This window comes from Canis lupus, chromosome 17, assembly GCF_011100685.1.
Source record: "Canis lupus familiaris isolate Mischka breed German Shepherd chromosome 17, alternate assembly UU_Cfam_GSD_1.0, whole genome shotgun sequence".
In the NCBI taxonomy this organism is placed as follows: domain Eukaryota; kingdom Metazoa; phylum Chordata; class Mammalia; order Carnivora; family Canidae; genus Canis; species Canis lupus.
The window spans coordinates 59303030-59322393 of record NC_049238.1 but is presented as its reverse complement, the minus strand read 5'-3'; the positions used below and the strand labels follow the sequence as shown (position 1 = coordinate 59322393).

The window sequence follows — 19364 nt, the reverse complement described above, 5'->3', positions numbered from 1 at the left end:
TATGGCAGTAAAGAGCCTGACCGGGTGGAAAGAAGACTGGGGAGGGGCTGCAACGGAAGATAGGGGGCCCGCTCCAGGGTTTGGCCCAGAAGAGAGCAGCTGTGTAGATCACATCCTAGAGAAGATGACAGTCAGCTTTGGGATTTATGTGGTTGGGTACAGGACTGCTTTGAGGCAGGAAGAATGGGGACCGGAGGGGTTGATGGGGAAAGAGGGTACAGCTGCCCGAAAAGAGCATCAGAAAGATCCGAGTCATTGCCATTAAGGGGAACAGAACCTCTTTTCCTTCCTGCTCTTTGAGTTACCAAAGAATATAAAAGGACTGTTAGAATCCTTATTATTTATGGATTGTGGGGTGGGAAGAATGAAAAAACTGAGAGGGTCCAGATGGGGGGTGGTGGTGGTGGTGGGGTGGTGGAGCTTATTTGGCTAAGTTCAAGTATGAGGCAGGAAGCAGCTTTGGTAAAGCTGATCCTAGGATGGCTGAGCTATGGGAATGGTCAGTGATGTTAATGCTAACACAGGATGGAACCTTCCCCATCCCCCGGGCTTCCCAAACAATATTCCTTTATACAACCCCATAAACTCTTACCCCAACAACCCCAAACCCTGAAATTTATCCTTGATTTCATAAACAAATCTTTATTTCCCAAAGTAACTCTAGTCCTACTGTGTGCACCCCCCCCCATTCCTCCCAGGCTGTTGGTCTAATGGGACTTAAGTAGGGACTTCCTACTCCTGTTTCTCTCCCCCCTCGTCCCTCAGGCTTCACATGTAGGAGTATATGGGTAGGAGTAGGTAAAGCTTGGTCACCACAATGGGGTCAGACTATGTCTTTGAATGCCTTCAATCTGGAACTTGGTCCTGATTTGCAGTTTCCCTCCTTTGATAACATTCAATCATTAAACTGATATTTCATGAGTCTACTATGGGCCAGGCACTGGGGATAGAGAGTGAGCACCACAGAAAAGATTAAAAGATTCTTGTCCTTGCTGAGCTGGAATACAGGATCAAATTCAGGCACCCTAGTTCCTACTTTTCAGCGATCCTGTAGGGATGCTGGAACTCACAACTTCAAATTAACTATTAAAGGAGAGCCCTGGGACAGCCCTGGTGGTTCAGCGGTTTAGCGCCGCCTTCAGTCCAGGGTGTGATCCTGGAGACCCATGATCAAGTCCCGTGTCGGGCCCCCTGCATGGAGCCTGCTTCTCCCTCTGCCTGTCTCTCTGCCTCTGTGTGTGTGTGTGTGTGTGTGTGTGTGTGTGTGTGTGTGTCTCATGAGTAAATGAATAAAAATCTTAAAAAAAAAAATAAAGGAGATCCCTTCTTGGGGTGCCTGGGTGGCTCAGTGGTTGAGTATCTGCCTTTGGCTAAGGTGGTGATCCTGGGGTCCTGGGATCGAGTTCCGCATTGGGCTTCCTGAGAGGAGCCTGCTTCTCCCTCTGCCTATGTCTCTGCCTCTCTCTCTGTGTGTCTCTCATGAATAAATAAATAAAATCTTAAAAAAAAAAAGAGCCCTCCTTTACAAAACCATTAGGATTCAAGCTGAGGTTGACATTCTTTTTTTACTTTTACATTTTTACAGCTTTAATGAGTTAGAATAATTGACATTCAATAAATGCATGTATTTAAAAGTGTACAGTTTGGTAAGTTCTGACATATGTATATACCCATAAAACCATCACACAACAAACATATCTGGGGCCCCTGGGTGGCTCAGTCAGCTAAGCATCCTCCTTCAGCTCAAGCCAAGATCCTGGGGTCCTGAGATTGAGCCCCACATGGACTCCCTGCTTAGCCGGGAGCCTGCTTCTCCCTCTCTCTCTCTGCCTCTGCTCCCTTCTCGTGCTCTCTCTCTCTCAAATAAGTAAATGAAATCTTTTTTTAATAAAAAGATAATGAACTTATCTATCACTCCCAAAGAATCCCCCCTTCTCTTTTTTTATCCTCTCAATCGTCCTTCTCTCCAAATCACTGAAATTTCTATGAGATATACAAACTAATTCATAGTAACTTTTGACCTAGAGGACTGAACACAACAACAACAACAACAACAACAACAACAACAAAAAACAAGCTCTGGGCCTGATGAAAACTCAAGTGTTGGAAGGGGCAGTTGGTATTTTTTTTTTTTTTTTTTTAGATTTTGTTTATTTGACAGAGAGAACAAGTAGGGGGAGCAGCAGAAGCACACGCCCTGCTGAGCAGTGAGCCTACTGCAGGGCTTGATCCCAGGACCCTGACCTGAACCAAAGGCAGAGACTTAACCAACTATGCCACCTAGACACTCTGGCAGCTAAGACTTAGAATCAAATACTTGAGCTTGAGTTTAGCTTGGTCTTACCTGGGAGTAGGGAGTATAGCAACAGGGAAAGAACCTGAGTGTCAGGAGAGGGTACACATCTTCCCTATGGACAAAATCCACAAAGTAGTTGGTCATGGTCCAATTCAACAGGTATCTGAGGAGGTTGCTAGGCTGGTACCTTCATTCTTGTGGCTTGGGTAGGGTCTCATGGGAAGGATTATACTGAAGGTTTAAGCTATATGAGAGGGTTATTCATGTTATTTATTATTATTTTAATGCCAATTATAGGTTTAACTGTCTTGCTGCCACTGCTAGACCAAGAGCTCCTGAAAAGCTTTTTATCTCCTCAGCACCTAACAATCTCTGAACAGCATTCAAATGTTTGTTGAACAAATGACATAATGGCTTAGGTCCCAGCCAACTAACCTAAAATGCTGAGTTTTTCCAGTATGTAGTTTGGGTAAACTGCCCTAATTTTGGTGCTTGAATTGGTACCTGCATGTGAGTGATCAGCCTGGTTGAGAATGGCCTCTCTGGGGATGCCTGGGTGGCTCAGTGGTTGAACATCTGTCTTCAGTTCAGGTCATGATCCTGCGACCCCGGGAATCGAGTCTAGTCTCGCATAAGGCTCCCGGCAGGAAGCCTGCTTTTCCCTCTGTGTCTGTCTTTCATGAATAAGTAAATATATATATTTTATTATTATCTTTTATTTATGATATAGAGAGAGAGAGAGAGAGAGAGAGAGAGAGAGAGGCAGAGAGAGAAGCAGGCTCCATGCACCGGGATCCCGACGTGGGATTCGATCCTGGGTCTCCAGGATTGCGCCCCGGGCCAAAGGCAGGCGCCAAGCCGCTGCGCCACCCAGGGATCCCTATTTTAAAGAGAATGGGGTCTCTGGAAGGGCAAAGGCTTTGGAAGAAAAGTAGGCAATTCATAGACGGGCAGAAAGACGACTGTTTTGGGAAGAAAACCTCCCCTCTGTTCACCTTCAGCCCCACCAAAGGCGTGGGGTCTCCGGCGACGGTCTGAGTATTTGGGGTAGGGGGTGAGGGACCACAGGGAGACTTGGGGCTTAGGTCCACTTTAGATTCTAGCAGCCCAGGCTTTCCCCCAGGGAGAGGAGTCTCGTTCCAAGTAGGAACCTCTTCAGGCGGCCAAATCCCAGTCGGCCCGGCCTTCCTCGCAGCATGATCGCGCCGGGCGGGCAGAGCAGCGCAAGGGGCCGGAGCAACAGTGAGCAGGTTGAGTCCCCAGAACGTCCTCCCTTCCCACCCGTTGGCTCACGCACCCTTTCAAGGAGTTAAGCTCCGGGCGCGGGTCTCGGAGCCCCTCCCCTCCCCGCTTCCGACCCCGCCCCCGCCCCCGCCCCCGCCTCCGCGGTCCTGGCGGGCTCACCCGGAGGGGGCGGCCCCAGCCCCAGCGCCGGGCCGGGCGGAGCTCGCGTCCGGGCGGAGCTGCCGCTGCAGCGTCCAGCTGCCGGACCGACCGACCTCCAGCCTTGCAGCCCCCCCACCTCCCCGGCCCACCCTCCGAGCCTCCCGAGCCCCCTCCCCGCTCCCCGCAGCTGTGCTGGTAAGTCCCGCTCGTCGCACCAAACTTTTTTGCTGCGGAGTTTGAGTCCTGCCGCGGGACCCCAGGCAGCACTGTAGTTGGTTGGCCGGGAGGGGGGTGGGGGTGGGGGTGGGGGTGGGGGTGGGGGGCGAGGAATCGAGAGCAGCCGTCCTGACCGTCACCACTGCACAGCTTCTCCGAAGCGGGTCAGATCTCACCCGTTCCCCGAGTTGGTAGAACTCTTGACTTGAGCTGGTTAAACTCGTCGAGGAGGAGATGACGGTGTCTGCTCCAACTTCGCCACCCCTCCCCCATTTCTCTAAGATTGAGCAGTTCTCGCTACTTTCCCCCCGTATTTCAAGTGTCTCTGGCTCTCTAAAAGCTCACCCCCTCCCAGTCCCGGCGTGGCAGAGCCCTCCCTCGGGCGCTGCGGGCCCGCCTCCCCTTCCTCACCCCCGGGGACCCTCCGCTCTGGCACCCCAGCCGGAGCCGCGCAGGGGCTGGGTCGGGCGGAGGGAGGGGCCGAGGCCGGGGCCTGTCCGGAGCCGGGCGGGCGGGGCCGGGAGGGGAGGCGCAGGGGCCGGGCGGGGCGGAGCAGGCGGCCTTTGCGGCGGGCGCCGGGGTGGGGAGTTGCGCGCCGGTCCCTGGGCCTGGGCTCGGGCTCGGGCTCGGGCGCCGGCGATGTCTCAAGATGGCGGAGCTGGGCGAGTTAAAGGTACCGGCCCCCTCCCCCAGCCCCGTGTGGACTGCGCCCGCGGAACGCCGAGTCTGGGAGGCGACCGAGCCCGGGTGCCGAGGGCTCGGCGGGGGCGGGGGGCGCGGAGACGTGGCGGAGACCGGCTGCCCGAGCGGGAGCCGAGCGGCGGCGGGAGCGGACCGGGCTGCCACGGGCTCGGGGGCGGGGCCGCGGGGCAGATGCAGGGGTGGGGCCGAGGGGAATTGCCGCTGTCGGGGGCCGAGGCGCAGGGGGCGGGGACGCGGGGGTACGGGTCGGACTCGGTGGTCGGGGCGGGTGCCCGAGGAAGGCCGAGGTCCCAGCTGCCGCGGGGGCGCGGGGGGCGAGTCACCGAGGCCGCGAGACGCGACAGTAGGGGGCAGATGCGGGGCTGGGACGCGGGCAGAGGTGCGGAGGCGCCCGCGCGGTGCCGCCGAGGGGATGGCAGCTCTGGGGCTGCCGCGGGCTTCCGAGCCTCGGGAGCACCGCGGGCGGCGGAGATCCCGGGGGCGGGGCCGCGCGGGCTGCGGGTTCGAGGGCGGCGAGGAAGCCGCTGCCCTGGTGGATCGGTCTTTGGGCTTAGGTACAGGAGTGTGAGGCTGTGGGATGGAAAGGGGACGTTCTTGACAAAGCTAACGGAGAACTGAAAACCGGACAGAGGAAATGAGGGTGGGAGAAAGGTAGATGGGCCAGTTTTTCACCGCATTCCTCAAAAGGGGCCCGAAGCCAGGGAGGCTCCTGGGAGGGGGCGACTCGTGGACGGCTGGCAGAGCCCGCCCGTGACAGGGCTCCCGGGGAGTCACGGAGGGTGTCCTTTTGCGAGAGAGCGAGCGTGTGGTGCCCGCCTACTGCCACACAGGCTTGAGGGTACCCCTATCGGAGGACATCTCACAGAACCTTAAAAAAACCACTGGGTTCATCCCCCTGCCTCCTGGCTTTGTTCTGCCTTTTGAAATGGAGCCGTAGTCTTTGGCGGGCTAGTCCCTGGGTCCAGCTGCCCCAGGAGAACTTGCAGGTCTGCCCCCAGGCTGGGAAGGCGCCCCAGCCTTCTCATCTCCCCAGGGCCCCTGCTTACAGCTTAGCCCTCTCCTCTCCCACGGCTATGGGGGGGGGGGGGATTACTTATTTTCTCTATGTAGGAGAGAAACAGGATATTAGTTCCTGGCAGATGGAGTAAACAGGTAAACAAGAAAGTAACCCTGGACTGGGTGATTTACTATGAACCCCTTTGCCCCAAGTTTTGGTCGCTTATCTCCTAGAAGAATAGGACTGAGGGAAAGGTGTTGATGCTTACAAAGGATTTGGGGGGAAGTTACAAGCATTGAACCCTGACCTGAAAACCCTGGCCACAGACGCTTCAGAGGCTTGGGGAAAATAGCTGAGGTGGCTTGAAGTGTTGGGAGGGGTGTGCCATGGTGCACAATCCTCTGGCCACCTGCCCCCTTTCTTCCCTGTGGGGCTGTCTGGCCTGATTCCTCTTCTCCCCCTCCTTCTCCCTGTCTCCTACCCTCTTTCCAGGAGGCTGGGTTGGGTCTGAGAGTCTGAGAAAGGGCAGGAGAGGAGATAAGCTGCTTAAAGGAGCGTCTAGGCTCAAGGCAGGGTTGGAAGTAGGAGGCCACAGTGGACTCGGAGGTGTGCCTGTGGATGGCTTGCTGCCTGCACCCTGCCCCACCTGGCCAGCTTACAGGCACGGGGAGATAGGGTTACTCAGGCTCTGGGGGGGGGGCAGTGGTAAGGTTGACCTGAGGGCTGCTGAATGGGACTGAGATGTCCCTTTGGCCAGATTGGCTGTCCGGCTGTAATCACTGGCTGCAAAGCATATTTCTCTTGGGGAGGGGGGCGGGGGAGGCACTGCCTCTTTGGCAGTATTCTCAAATGTCTCTGTTCTCTGCAGCACATGGTGATGAGCTTCCGGGTGTCTGAGCTTCAGGTTCTGCTGGGCTTTGCTGGCCGGAACAAGAGTGGACGAAAGCACGAACTCCTGGCCAAGGCCCTGCACCTGCTCAAGTCCAGCTGTGCCCCCAGCGTCCAGATGAAGATCAAGGAGCTTTATCGCCGACGCTTTCCCCGGAAGACCCTGGGCCCCTCTGATCTCTCCCTCCTCTCTCTGCCCCCTGGCCCCCCTCCTGTCGGCTCCCCTGGCCCTCTTACTCCCATTCCCCCTGCCCTCTTGGCCCCTGGCACGCTGCTGGGCCCCAAGCGTGAGGTGGACATGCACCCTCCTCTGCCCCAGCCTGTGCACCCTGATGTTACCATGAAACCATTGCCCTTCTATGAAGTCTATGGGGAGCTCATCCGGCCCACCACCCTCGGTATGGCTCTGCCTCCTCCATCTTCCTGAATCTTACCTCTTGCCCAAGCCTTGGGCTTTAGTCCTGTGGGATCAGTGGCCTGGGATGGGGGTAGCGTCTGTGGCTGCCTGTCATGGGCTCAGGAGTAACTGCTCCTTTGTATCCTCAGCGTCCACTTCTAGCCAGCGGTTTGAAGAGGCACACTTTACGTTTGCCCTCACACCCCAGCAAGTGCAGCAGATTCTCACATCCAGGTACCTCTCTTCCCACCCTCCTACCTCTGACCTGGGGTGGTTATCCCGGGACTCTGCTCTCTGCCTTTCTTCTCGTCTGTCCTCGTCTCCTGCCTGTCCATCCTTCTGCACCTGTGTCATCTCTCATTCTCTTGTGCATCTCTTCTCTATCTCTGGGACACGTAACTGTTTCTCTGTCTATTCAGCCTGGCCCTCTGGGGGCCACATCCTGACATGTTTCCCTCTCCTCCCTGTCATAGAGAGGTTCTTCCAGGAGCTAAATGTGACTATACTATCCAGGTGCAGCTCAGGTGAGTTGATCCTCCCGCCTCCTTCCCTGCTGGGCTTCCACTGGGGGTGGGAATGAAATAAGGGTATGTCGGACACTGCTAGGAGATAGCCCTGCTGTGCTACGTCCACCCTGACCCTGGGACTCTTGTGGGTGCTGAGGGCTACAGATACAGAGATCTGTGACTGGCTGACTGAGGTTCCCTGCCTTTCTGTCAGCTTCAACTCAAGAGACTACCTCCCCCACCCTTTCATCTTTTCTTCTCTTACCAGATTCTGTCTCTGTGAGACCAGCTGCCCCCAGGAGGATTATTTTCCCCCCAACCTCTTTGTCAAGGTCAATGGGAAACTGTGCCCCCTGCCGGTAAATGCTCTTCCCTTCTTCTGGCAGTAACCCCTTCCCTCTTTCAGTTCTTAAATGTTAAATACAAACGTATTAATGAAGAGATGTGTGTAGCACAGTGCCTGGTACATAGTAGGTACTCAGCGTATTGAGTGATGGATACAATCTAGAGGATACTAAGATAGGGTTGATGCACAAGGGTTCTGTCAGAACCCAGAGGAAGCACATCAGTTCAACCCAAAGGTTCAGGGAAGATTTCTCTGAAGTGATGACCTCAGAGCTGAAAGTTAGAAGTAGTGGGGCAACCCTATTCTTCCTCCTCAGGAGCTCAGTGAGTGGGTTTCTATTTCCCTGGTCAATAAATAAGCTCTCCTTTCTCCCCAGGAATGAACCCCACACACAACCCTAGATAGTGCTTCAGTTTTGTGAGTCACTGAATGGGTCCCCATGTCCCTGGTCAGTGAGTGAGCTGGTCTTCCTTCCAGGAAGTGAGTAACCTGAGACAAGATGTCTTGACCAGCCCCTCCCTTCCCTAGGGTTACCTTCCTCCTACCAAGAATGGGGCTGAGCCCAAAAGGCCTAGCCGCCCCATCAACATCACACCTCTGGCTCGACTCTCAGCCACTGTTCCCAACACCATCGTGGTCAACTGGTCATCTGAGTTTGGACGGGTGAGCAGGGCTGGGGCAGGGAGCCTGGAGAAGCCTGCAGGGGGTGAGGGGCATCGTCCAGTGTCCTGGGTTGGGAAAACATCTTCCTCTTTATGGGTCTTTCTGCCTTAACCCGTTGTCTCTGATCCTCATGGGACAAAGGATTGGGGTGGTGGTGGTGGTGGTGGTGGTGGTGGTGGTGGCTGCGAGGAGCAGAGCAGAGGCTAACTGTCTCCCCCTACCTCCAAGTAGAACTATTCCTTGTCTGTGTACCTGGTGAGGCAGTTGACTGCAGGGACCCTTCTACAAAAACTGAGAGCAAAGGGTATCCGGAACCCAGACCACTCTCGGGCACTGAGTAAGTAACATCCTGCCCCTCTTTCCCGCTCTGATTTGGATCCAAGTCTTCCTGGTCCTCCAGCTTTTAAAACCAAACCCATTCCCCTCTTGTGACAAGTATCCCTCACGTCTCACCTGAACCCCAATCCTCCCCCTATCCCCTTACTAATCTTCATGGTTGAGAAGTTAGCGGACTCCCAGGCACTGAGTGATATCCTTGCATTCTCAGTTATACATCTGCTTTGCACCTCACAGACCCTGTCTCCAGCCCTGCTGGGATATGGCTTCTTTAGACTGGAAGAGTCTTAAGGATCATGTAATGTAACTCTCTTATGCCTCAGTTCCCTCTAAGTCATCTCTGCCAAAGTGTCACCCAGCTTTATTTAAGCATCTTCAGGGATGGAGAAATCTCTCCTTCACACCCAGTCTTCATGTGATATCCTACTGGCCTCAAAGACCACCCCCATATGACATCCCATTGGCCCCCAAAGGCACTCTACCCAGCTGCTTCTCAGCCAGAGCCATCTGCTGCTGGCCTCACCACCTCCTAGGCTTCATCTCCAGCTCTGCTGACCCCATGGCTCTGGTCTCATTCTTGTTTCAGTCAAGGAGAAATTGACCGCTGACCCAGACAGTGAGGTGGCCACTACAAGTCTCCGGGTGTCACTCATGTGCCCGGTAGGTACAAGGGAGATGAGAAGGGGGAGGGAGGTTGGGTTTAACTCTGGACCCAGTTGAGGGTTCCTAGGGCTACCAGAGTGAGACTTCCGGGAATATAGGGACTCTGAGCAGAGAATTTGTCTCTTCTCAGCTAGGGAAGATGCGCCTGACAGTCCCTTGTCGTGCCCTCACCTGCGCCCACCTGCAGAGCTTCGATGCTGCCCTTTATCTACAAATGAATGAAAAGAAGCCAACATGGACATGTCCTGTGTGTGACAAGAAAGCTCCTTATGAATCTCTTATCATTGATGGGTAGGGTCACTCTGCATTCTGCTTCCTTTTACCTAGGACATCCACTAGGAATCCCCATCTATGTATCAGGAGACCTTCTTTCCCTCCCCTCCCATGAACCCCAACGTTTTTTTTTTTTTTAAGATTTTATTTATTTATTCATGAGAGACAGAGAGAAAGGCAGAGACACAGGCAGAGAGAGAAGCAGGCCCCACACAGGGAGCCCAACATGGGACCCGATCCTGGGTCTCCAGGATCAGGCCCTGGGTGGAATGCAGCGCTAAACCGCTGAGCCACCTGGGCTGCCCTGAACCCCAACTCTTAACCTATCAGTCCTTTTATAATATACAGTTGACCCTTGAACATGGGTCCACTTATATACAGAGTTTTTTTTCAGTGCAGTATAGCAAATATAAATATATCTTCTTTATGATTTTCTTAATATTTTCTTTTGTCTAGCTTACTGTATTATAAGAATACAGTATGTAATACACATGACATATATTAATTGACTTGATATTATCAGTAAGGCTTCTGGTTAAAAAAAAAGTTTTGGGGGGAGTTAAAAGTTATTCACGGATTTTTTTTTTTTTTAAAGATTTATTTATTTATTTATTAGAGACACAGAGAGAGAGAGAGAGGCAAAGGGAGAAGCAGGCCCCATGCAGGGAGCCCGACGTGGGACTCGATCCCAGGTCTCCAGGATCACGCCCTGGGCTGAAGGCGGCGCTAAACCGCTAAGCCACCCGGGCTGCCCGGAATTTTTTTTTTTTTTTAAGATTTTATTTATTCATGAGAAACAGAGAGAGGCAGAGACATAGAAAGAGGGAGAAACAGGCTCCCCACCGGGAGCCAGATATGGGACTTGATCCCTGGACCTGGGACCACACCTGGAGCTGAAGGCAGACACTCAACTTCTGAGCCTCCCAGGCGTCCCATGGATTTTTTTTTTTTTTTTTTTTAAGATGTAAAGACTTTCCTTAAAAAAAAAAAAATTTTTTTTTCTTTCTTTCCTTTAGAGAGAGAGTGTGAATGGGCATGTGTATTTGGGGGGGGAAGGGGGGATGGGGCAGAGGGAGAAAGAATCCTAAGCAAGCTCCACACCTAGAGCAGATCCTGACATAGGGGCTCTCTCCTACGACCCTGAGATCATGACCTGAGCCGAAATCAAGAGTTGGATGCTCAACTGACTGCACAAGCTAGGTGCCCCTATCCATGGATTTTTGATTGCGTGTGGGATCAGTGCTCATACCCCCATGTTGTTCACGGTCAACTGTATATATTTCTAACAGTATGGATTTACTGCGTTAGGCATCGTGCTGCGCACTCTGCATGCCTCATCTCATGGAATCCTCATAATTAACATTGTGAGAGGAGTATGGTTATTACAGGTGAGGAAGCTGAGACTTAGATTATCTTGCTTAAAGTTCTGATTGTTAGTAAGTGGCAGAGTCAATGTATTGAACTGATACAATGTATCTCATAGAACCTGACCTCCCCACTGAGCCCAGCAGGAAAGTTCTTTTGAGGGTCTGGATGTACTGGTCTAGCTGGTCCTAACCCCCATCTAGAGCCTAAATTATGGTCCTCTCCTCATTCTTAGTGCCCTCTTTGAGACGGTTTATGGAGTTCTGCATCTCTGTCCCTTTTGTCTTGTCACAAGTACTATATGAAACGTGCTTAGAATGTATTTTTTGTAAAACTTAGCATTTAAAGTTAAAAGCCCTTTTATAAACCTTAGTTTACTCTTTTCCTTTAAAAAAAAAAAAGATTTTATTTATTTATTCATGAGAGAGAGAGGCAGAGACACAGGTAGAGGGAGAAGCAGGCTCCATGTTGGGAGCCTGACACGGGACTCGATCCTAGGACTCCAGGATCATGCCCTGGGCCAAAGGCAGGCGCTAAACCGCGGAGCCACCCAGGAATCCCATTTATTTATTTCCAACAACTCAAGAGAGTTGAATAGGGTGAATAATGTCTCTATTTTACAGATGAGGAAACAGGTTCAGGAAGGTGAGTCCCAGAACTCCCTGGCTACTGTTCCCAGCCATCTCCTAGCCCCATGAATTCTCATCTCTTCCCTTCCCCCAGCTTATTCATGGAGATACTTAATTCCTGTTCGGATTGTGATGAAATCCAGTTCATGGAAGATGGATCCTGGTGCCCCATGAAACCCAAGAAGGAGGCATCTGAGGTTTGCCCCCCGCCAGGGTATGGGCTGGATGGTGAGTGACCCCCTGTCCCCCATCTGAATTACATCTCTGATGGCCTCTTCTCTGAGACACAGTCCTCTTACCACCCACAGGCCTCCAGTACAGCCCAGTCCAAGAGGGCAATCCATCAGAGAATAAGAAGAAGGTTGAAGTTATTGACTTGACAATAGAGAGTTCATCAGATGAGGAGGACCTGCCCCCGACCAAAAAGCACTGTCCTGTCACTTCGGCTGCCATCCCGGCTCTACCTGGAAGCAAAGGGTAGGAGGAGATAGGCTGAGTCCACAGCAGAAGGGGCAGAAGAAGAAGTCGAATGCTTTCTGAGCCCCAGACAGACCCTGGGGCAGAGAGGGAACTCAGGAGGCTGAGCTGGGTGAGGGCATCTGTGGTTCGCTGGCTGCCCCAGCTCCTCCTCTCTCCTCACAGAGTCCTGACATCTGGTCACCAGCCATCTTCGGTGCTCCGGAGCCCTGCTATGGGCACTCTGGGTGGGGATTTCCTGTCCAGTCTCCCGCTACATGAGTACCCACCTGCTTTCCCACTGGGGGCCGATATCCAAGGTAGGACACCGATCACAAGGTGGGCTGTACCCTCCACATCTGCCCCCAAACCAGATCAGAACCCCTGCTCCTTTTCAAAGCCTTCTGGCTCTCTTGCAAGGGGCTTCTTTGTTTTTTGTTTTGTTTTGCTTTTGGCTGTGAAGGGGTCAGACAGGAGATTGATTCTGGTTTTTCTTTTCCTATCAGGTTTAGATTTATTCTCTTTCCTTCAGACCGAGAGTCAGGTAAGTGGTCCCTGCCCCCATGAAGATGTCAGATCTCTGAAACGTCCTTTTTAGGCACTAAGGGGCCCCTCCCCACCTGTCATTTTCCCCTGAGACCTAAACCTGCTCTGTGAGGGAAGGCAGGGGCTGGAGGAGGAGGATGTGGGGTGGGAGGGTAGTTTATTTCCCTCCTAGGCCCTACTGGCGCTTCTTCAGATTCTCACCCATGTCTCTTGGATCCCCTATTACTCTTCTGTCTCCAGACTTTTTAGAATTCTGCCCCTGACTGCTCCCCCGCCCCCACGCACCCCTGTGCACTTGAGTGCCATGCCTGCCCCAGCCGGACATTCCATGCATTTCAGACGCCCACAAGGCCAAGAACCTAGCAAGCTGGAGGGGCTGTCTCAAGGCAGGGAGTCTGGGTAGGGTAGGGGTGGGGCAGGGAAGTAGGGGAAAGAGAGAGTCTTCTCCTGTTTCTCAGAGGATACCTGGGGATCCAGAGGGTTTGATTTATCCTGGGATATTTCTGAGATGAGTGATTGGGAGGCAGGTGAAGTCAGGGGAAAATCTGAAACTGTGCCCTTGCCTCCCCCCAGCACTATGGTCCCTCCGTCATCACCTCGCTAGATGAACAGGATGCCCTTGGCCACTTTTTCCAGTACCGAGGGACGCCCTCCCACTTCCTGGGCCCACTCACCCCCACATTGGGGAGCTCTCACCGCAGCGGCACTCCAGCACCCCCTTCTGGCCGCGTCAGTAGCATCGTGGCCCCTGGGGGGCCCTTGAGGGAGGGGCCTGGAGGAGCCTTGTCCGCGGGTCCCTCTTTAACTGGCTGCCGGTCAGATATCATTTCCCTGGACTAAGTCCCCCGGATGATGGAAACTTCACTGCCACCCAACACTGAGCACGTTCGCTGTGGGTCCGGACTCCTGGCCACTCTGACCTCCCAGGGGGCTTTGGCCAAAGGTCAGAAAGACCTTCATGGATACCTGTTTTTGGCCTTCCCTCAGCCTGACAAGGCCAGCACCCAAAGGGTTAATATTTAACCTCTTTTTAAGGACATTTGGGTTCTATTTTTGGAAATGTTCTTTAGATGGCTGGCACATTCCTCTGGGTACCTTAACCTAGGCAGTGGGAGGCACACAGGATGGGGTGTGAGGTGGGGGAAGGGCCGAATCTGCTAGAGCCTCGTGGAGCAAGGGCGTCTCTCTTGTCCCCTAGATGCCTTCTTTTCCCCAAACCTATGGTTCTGTTCCTTCCCCACAGCCATTGTCTCTTCGTGTCCATTCCGTTCTCTTTGGCCAAACAGACAAGTGGAGAAGCTGAGGCAGGCAGACACACGGACAGAGAACTCTATTTTGGGTTGCAGATTTTTTTTTTTTTGTACATAAACGAGAAAAACCAAAATACTCCAAAGATGATTTCCCCTGCTCCTTACTTCCCAGTATGACTGAGGAGGAGATAAGGCCTTAGCCCTGATCCCCAGGGGGTTTGGGAGCAGGGCCTGGCCAATTACCCAGGTCTTTCTCTATTTATATATTTAAGTTCACAATGTTTCATATGCTGACCAGCTTGGGGCATGAGCTTGGAGAGGCCCACAGCCTCGTGGTTCGGTCTGGCTCATTCTGCACCTTTCCTGGGAGGTGGGAGGACCCTCATGCCCTCCCTATTCTCCTTTTTCAGGTTCCTCCAGGGCCTAGGACTTATGTTGTAATTTTACTTTTTATTCTCAAAGTTGTAGCAAAGTTATTACCCATAATAAAGGTTGTGAATGTCTGGGAGTGTCTTGGAGGTGGGCTGAGGAGGGGATTATGTACTTCGTTTTCCAGAGCCCTGGGTTGGGGGCAGGGGCCCCATGTTCTGTTCTTCCTTGCAGGCCCTGGGTCCATTTGCACATGGTAGGGGTGTCCCACTGGGGGTTTCCAGGAGCATTTGTCCCCCCCCCCCCATCTCCCTCCCAGACCATTCAACCCAATGCTGCAGAACCCTCAAGTCTTTTGCCCTTACCTGCCCAGATGCTGCAGCCAGAGCCGGAGGGCAAACTTGGTCCCAGTGCTGACCCTCTCTTTGCCTTCAGCTGTGGTTGGGGTTGTCCGCAGCAGCGTAGACATAGGCAAGGCCAGAGGTCGAGTTCCTCCATCTTCCTCTAGTTCCACTGCACTGCATAGTAACAGCTCCTGTCTGGATTGTGCCTTGTGGCCTAGCCCTCTTCATGGAACCCTCCCAACCACAGCAGAAGGGTGGGTGGATGTTCACCTCATTTCACAGAAAGGAACAGGTTCAAGGAAGGTTAAATGATTTGCCCCTCTGGGAGAGTGGGACTCAAGCCCAGTTAGAACTAGCCAGTTGGAGCAGGAACCCTTGGAGTTGGATGGACAGTGTCTTTGATCTCTTGTGCCCCTTTCATCATCAGCTGGCCAACACACTCCCACAACACAAAATCCGCCACACACACCCCCACAGCCCCTACCCCAAGGAGGAGTTAGAAATTGAACTTCTCAATGAGTATGTGTTGGTGTGCTGGAGGGTCAGGCAAAAGCTCTTACAGGACAGAGGGTGGTAGCTCCTGCGGCAGATGCCTGGGTGTCTCTGTGCCATCCTCTGTGGCAGCCACTGCAGCTGCTACATCTGGTCCCAGCCACATAAAGGCACTCACCTCACTTGGGTTTGGTTGGATCCGGGCCTGGGGAGACATGTAGACCCCTTAGCCATGGCCTCCCTAGGAGGCCTGTTCTTGATCACAGCCTACGCACAGGTGGAATGGACATAGACTTGGGGCAGGGGCAAGGGGAGAGGCTATTGGATTTCTTGGTTATCTCTGATGCTACCCCCCCCCCCCCCCCCACCACCACCACCTTAGTCACAGAACCCTTCTGCTTGGGTCTCAGCCGGCATTTCCTTCCTACACTGCCAGCCCTACCTGCAGCTGCTGTTGTGACTCCTGGGAGACCACGAGTAGATAGAGAATGATGTGATGGTATTTGGGGAGACCCCAGCTGAGCCTAGGAGGGTAGGCAGACTAAGAGAGAATACAGCAAAAAATGAGAACTTCCTCTCTCTTTTTGAGACTTTGTAAAGACAGCTAAAGAAGTGGAGGGTAGAGATGGTGTGGGAGGGACACAGGTGGGGATTGTGGGCTTGGGGACGCCAAACCACCCACCCACACTCAGTCGTTTCCCCAGTGGCCAAGGCGTGTCTGGCTGGTCTATAGGCTTTGGTGGATTCCAGGTTGTTGAGGGCTCTTGGTCAAATAAAGGAAGGGACCTTTTACAGGTTCCTGTCTCACCTCCCATAACCCCAAAGGGACCCAAGAGAATTGGCCCTGGGGCAGCTGTAGTCCACTCTCCTCCCAAAGCTCTCGGAGACCTCCGTCCAACAGCTGTGAGAGAGAGAGAGGGCAGGTGGGAGAGGCTGATGCCTGACCCCTCCAGGTCCTTTGTTGCTCCTCTCAGTCCATACAGAGGCCTCTGCTTTCAGGGCAGGGGGAAGGTGGGGTTAGCAGATGGGTTACCTCTTCATCAAGTTCCACGTGACCACCTGCAACAACAGTGGGAGCGACGGTTAACTGGCGGTGTTCCTGGCCAGGAACCCCCGGGCACTGTTGGCGCTGCCCCTCCTCCGGTGGGCATAGAGGTCATGGAGGTCACCGGCACTCCTTGTGAAGAGGGGACCTACTGCATTTCTGGGCTTGCCTCTCTGCCCTCCTGAGACTGGGAATAGCACTGCTGGGTGAGGAGCCTCTTCCTTGGACTTGGGGATCTCGTTCTCAGGGCACTCACCTGGGGGTACCCAGAGGTTGGGAGAAACGCTGAGGGTGCTCGTCCTTCGGGTTAACAGGACAGTCTGGTCGCTGGACTGCAGAATGACGGCCACACCCAGGTCCACACCTCGATTCGTGGGCAGCTCGGCCGCCCGAGCCCCGAACTGCTGCTCCAGCGCCGCGAAAGGGCAGAACGGGGACCGCTGGCGGGGGTGGCCGTCTGAGTTAATACGGGCAGCACCGCGCGACGCGGGAGGAGGAGGTCGAGTCTGGGCGGCCCTTGCCCGCCCCCCGGCCTCTCGCGCCAGCTCCCGCCGACCTGCCCCGGGGCCCCGCTTCCCGACCTGCAGCGGAAGCCTGGTGGAAGCGCCCGGGAGTGGCCCGTCCGAAAGGACGAGTCGTCCTCGCTTCAAGCCGCAGTGCGTGCTCCACGGCCCAAGCCCTGGCCCGGCGCCCAGAAGGCGACACACACTGTGCGCGAAGCCGGGCGACTCCGCGCGCCCGGACAGGAGCAGCAGCACTCGCGTGGCGGCCATTGCGCAGCTCCGCCGCCCGCCCGGCGCCCCCTGCTGGCCGAGCGGCGCCGCCCCCCGGAGCGCTGGGCGGGGTCGGGGAAGCCGGGCGTTCGGTGCGCCCCGGGAGCCCGCAGAGCCGCGCGGGTCAGCCGTGGGGCCGTGCTAGTAAATGACAAAAAAAGCCTCTGGGTCCTCATCAGCCCCTTTTCTTCCCCTCTCCTCGGTTTAGGAGAGGGAAGCAGACTGGATGATTCTCAACTCCTATGTCACCTCCCACCAGCCCGGGGCTGAACCACTCTGCACACCTACCTGCTGTAGGAGGCATCACCTCGAATTCATCACATCTCCTTGCCAGACACCCGGGAAACCTTTTTGACCCCTTCTTTCTCACACAAATGGCAACCCAGTGCCCTAGATTCTACCTCCTTGAACTTTCTCAAATCCATGTCTTGCTCTTTAGCCTCCATGGTTCCTAGCCTTCCTCATATTCCGCCTGAGACAATATTGCCAGTCTCAAATAGTCCTTCTCTTACCAGTTCATTCTCTAGGGTACTTCCAGAGTGATCTTTCTCAAACACAAGGCTCATGGTCTTGCTTCCCACTGCTCCGGAGAGAATAGGCTACTAAGCACGGTATAGCAAGGACCCCTCCAGCCCTTGCTCGTGCTCTCTCCAGCTTCAATGCTGGCAGGACTTAGGCCCTGTTTTCTAGTCACATCCTATATGCAGTTCTTCCTGGAACCAGGCTCTGCTTCATTCTGGGATCCCTTTCTGCTTCCACCTGACAAATCCTCATCTTTTAAAAGACAGATTGTCACTTTCTCTCCCTTTCCTGCCTCTCTGTATATAATACTTTTCTACAGAGCCCCCCAGTACTTCCTTGTACTTATCTCCTCCCACTAGGTTATATGAGCAAGGCTTATTCATCTTTGTATCCCTAAAGCCTAGCCCAGTCCAGGGCACATAATAGGTGCTTAGTAAAGAATGGTGAGTGGCTTGAAGGCAGAGACGGTATCTTTTTTTATCTTGTTGTATTATATCCAGTATAATGGCTAGTAATTAGTTGGCATTTAATTGGTGAATTGGATTGGTTCATTAATCTTGATGAATTACAGAGAATGGACTTTGCTAAGAGGAAACTGAAGAGATTAATTTTATGTTTTTTTTTAAAGATTTTATTTATTTCTTCATGAGAGACAGAGAGAGAGAGGCAGAGACATAGGCAGAGGAGGCTCCCTGTGGGGAGCCTGATGCAGCACTTGAACCCAGGGGCCCTAGGATCATGACCTGAGCCAAAGGCAGATAGTCAACCACTGAGCCACCCAGGTGTCCCAAAATTGAAGAGATTTTAACAGCACCTACCTGTTTTAAGTGAGTGGAAGCTGCTGGGACAAATTACATCAACTATATTAATCATCTATCCATGGTACGGAGAGAGAAAACTTAGAATTGCAGCTTTTAAGAAACCATGGAGAAGAGGAAGGCAATGACTTCTTGAGGGCTTTACCATATGCCAGGCATTGTGCTAAGTGTCTTATATGTACAGTTCCAGATGTGCTAGGAAGCCTGGAGTTGGCAAATGTGGCTTCTATCCATAGATTCTAGTGTGAATGCTGGGGCCAGTCCACCTGCTAGCCCTGAAAATTGCTTTTATTCCCCTCTGTGTGGTTGTCTTTCCCTACATATTCCCTACACTGTTTGTGTGTGGCAGATTACAATTTAACAAATTAAAGAAAAGGTGTAGCCTTTTGAGAATAGAATGAACTGCTTAGGAAGAAGTTTCTTCCACTGCCAGGGATGTTCAAACACAGGCTTGGCTGACTTTTTTTTTTTTAATTTTTATTATTATTATTATTTTTTATTTATGATAGTCACAGAGAGAGAGAGGCAGAGACATAGGCAGAGGGAGAAGCAGGCTCCATGCACCGGGAGCCCGATGTGGGACTCGATCCCGGGTCTCCAGGATCGTGCCCTGGGCCAAAGGCAGGCGCCAAACCGCTGCGCCACCCAGGGATCCCTCCTTGGCTGACTTCTTGATGGGAAATGATGCATTTGATCGATTATTAATCTATTTGATTTAAAGTTCTTTCCCCTGCCAAGATCAGATGAGGGGAAAATACAGTGATGGGCCTAAGACAGGATCAGCAAACTTTAAAAAAACATATTAAACTCTTTCTGGTGTATTCTGGGCAGTAGGGATAGAGGGGCATTTCAGTAGAACAATCTGCAATGTATCCAACTGCAAAGAATGCATCAGGCACCTCTTTTATTTTTATTTGAGGTGGGGGAGAGAAAGAGAGAGAGGGAGAGAGAGAGAGAAAGGGCGAGCGCAGGAGCAGGGGGGAAGGGCAGAGGGAGATGCAGATGCCCCGCCAGGCAGGGAGCCCAATACAGGGCTCAACCTCAGGACCCCGGGATCATGACCTGAGCCAAAGGCAGACGCTAAAC

At 53.3% G+C, this 19364-nt stretch overlaps 2 protein-coding genes across 9 annotated transcripts; one reads left to right on the top strand and one right to left on the bottom strand.

The window, feature by feature from the left end:
• Positions 1–3748: 3748 nt before the first annotated feature.
• PIAS3 (protein inhibitor of activated STAT 3) lies at positions 3749–14418 on the top strand. Of its 4 annotated transcripts, none has more exons than XM_038562026.1 (14): positions 3749–3877; positions 6466–6883; positions 7032–7116; positions 7356–7406; positions 7657–7747; positions 8263–8397; positions 8629–8734; positions 9320–9393; positions 9527–9687; positions 11758–11891; positions 11972–12140; positions 12306–12439; positions 12626–12663; positions 13239–14418. In XM_038562026.1, the coding sequence occupies exons 2-14, from the start codon at positions 6469–6471 to the stop codon at positions 13503–13505; spliced, it is 1860 nt and encodes a 619-aa protein (XP_038417954.1). In that variant the 5' UTR covers positions 3749–3877; positions 6466–6468; the 3' UTR covers positions 13506–14418. The 4 variants fall into 4 exon arrangements, with proteins under 4 accessions (XP_038417954.1, XP_038417956.1, XP_038417953.1 ...); XM_038562028.1 differs by lacking the exon at positions 3749–3877 and adding an exon at positions 4470–4571 and having other exon boundaries at positions 13909–14418; XM_038562025.1 differs by lacking the exon at positions 3749–3877 and adding an exon at positions 4470–4571.
• Positions 11586–16954, bottom strand: NUDT17 (nudix hydrolase 17). Of its 5 annotated transcripts, XM_038562031.1 has the most exons (8): positions 16747–16954; positions 16422–16605; positions 16154–16179; positions 15929–16021; positions 15563–15661; positions 15189–15325; positions 14650–14802; positions 11586–12127 (listed from the first exon to the last, which is right to left on the bottom strand). In XM_038562031.1, the coding sequence occupies exons 1-8, from the start codon at positions 16936–16938 to the stop codon at positions 12124–12126; spliced, it is 888 nt and encodes a 295-aa protein (XP_038417959.1). In that variant the 5' UTR covers positions 16939–16954; the 3' UTR covers positions 11586–12123. The 5 variants fall into 5 exon arrangements, 3 of the variants coding, with proteins under 3 accessions (XP_038417959.1, XP_038417957.1, XP_038417958.1); XR_005372706.1 differs by having other exon boundaries at positions 14650–14797; positions 16422–16954; XR_005372707.1 differs by having other exon boundaries at positions 15299–15325; positions 16422–16954.
• Between the last annotated feature and the right edge of the window lie 2410 nt (positions 16955–19364).

Coding starts and splice junctions, on each gene's coding strand:
- PIAS3 (XM_038562025.1), top strand. CDS start 4,548: ATGGCGGAGCTGGGCGAGTTAAAG. Junction 8,398..8,628: donor GGTCATCTGAGTTTGGACGG/GTGAGCAGGGCT, acceptor ACCTCCAAGTAG/AACTATTCCTTGTCTGTGTA. Junction 9,688..11,757: donor GAATCTCTTATCATTGATGG/GTAGGGTCACTC, acceptor CCCTTCCCCCAG/CTTATTCATGGAGATACTTA.
- NUDT17 (XM_038562029.1), bottom strand. CDS start 16,938: ATGGCCGCCACGCGAGTGCTGCTGCTCCTGTCCGGGCGCGCGGAGTCG. Junction 15,326..15,562: donor AGTCACAACAGCAGCTGCAG/GTAGGGCTGGCA, acceptor ATGTCTCCCCAG/GCCCGGATCCAACCAAACCC. Junction 14,803..15,188: donor GAGCTACCACCCTCTGTCCT/GTAAGAGCTTTT, acceptor GTTACTATGCAG/TGCAGTGGAACTAGAGGAAG.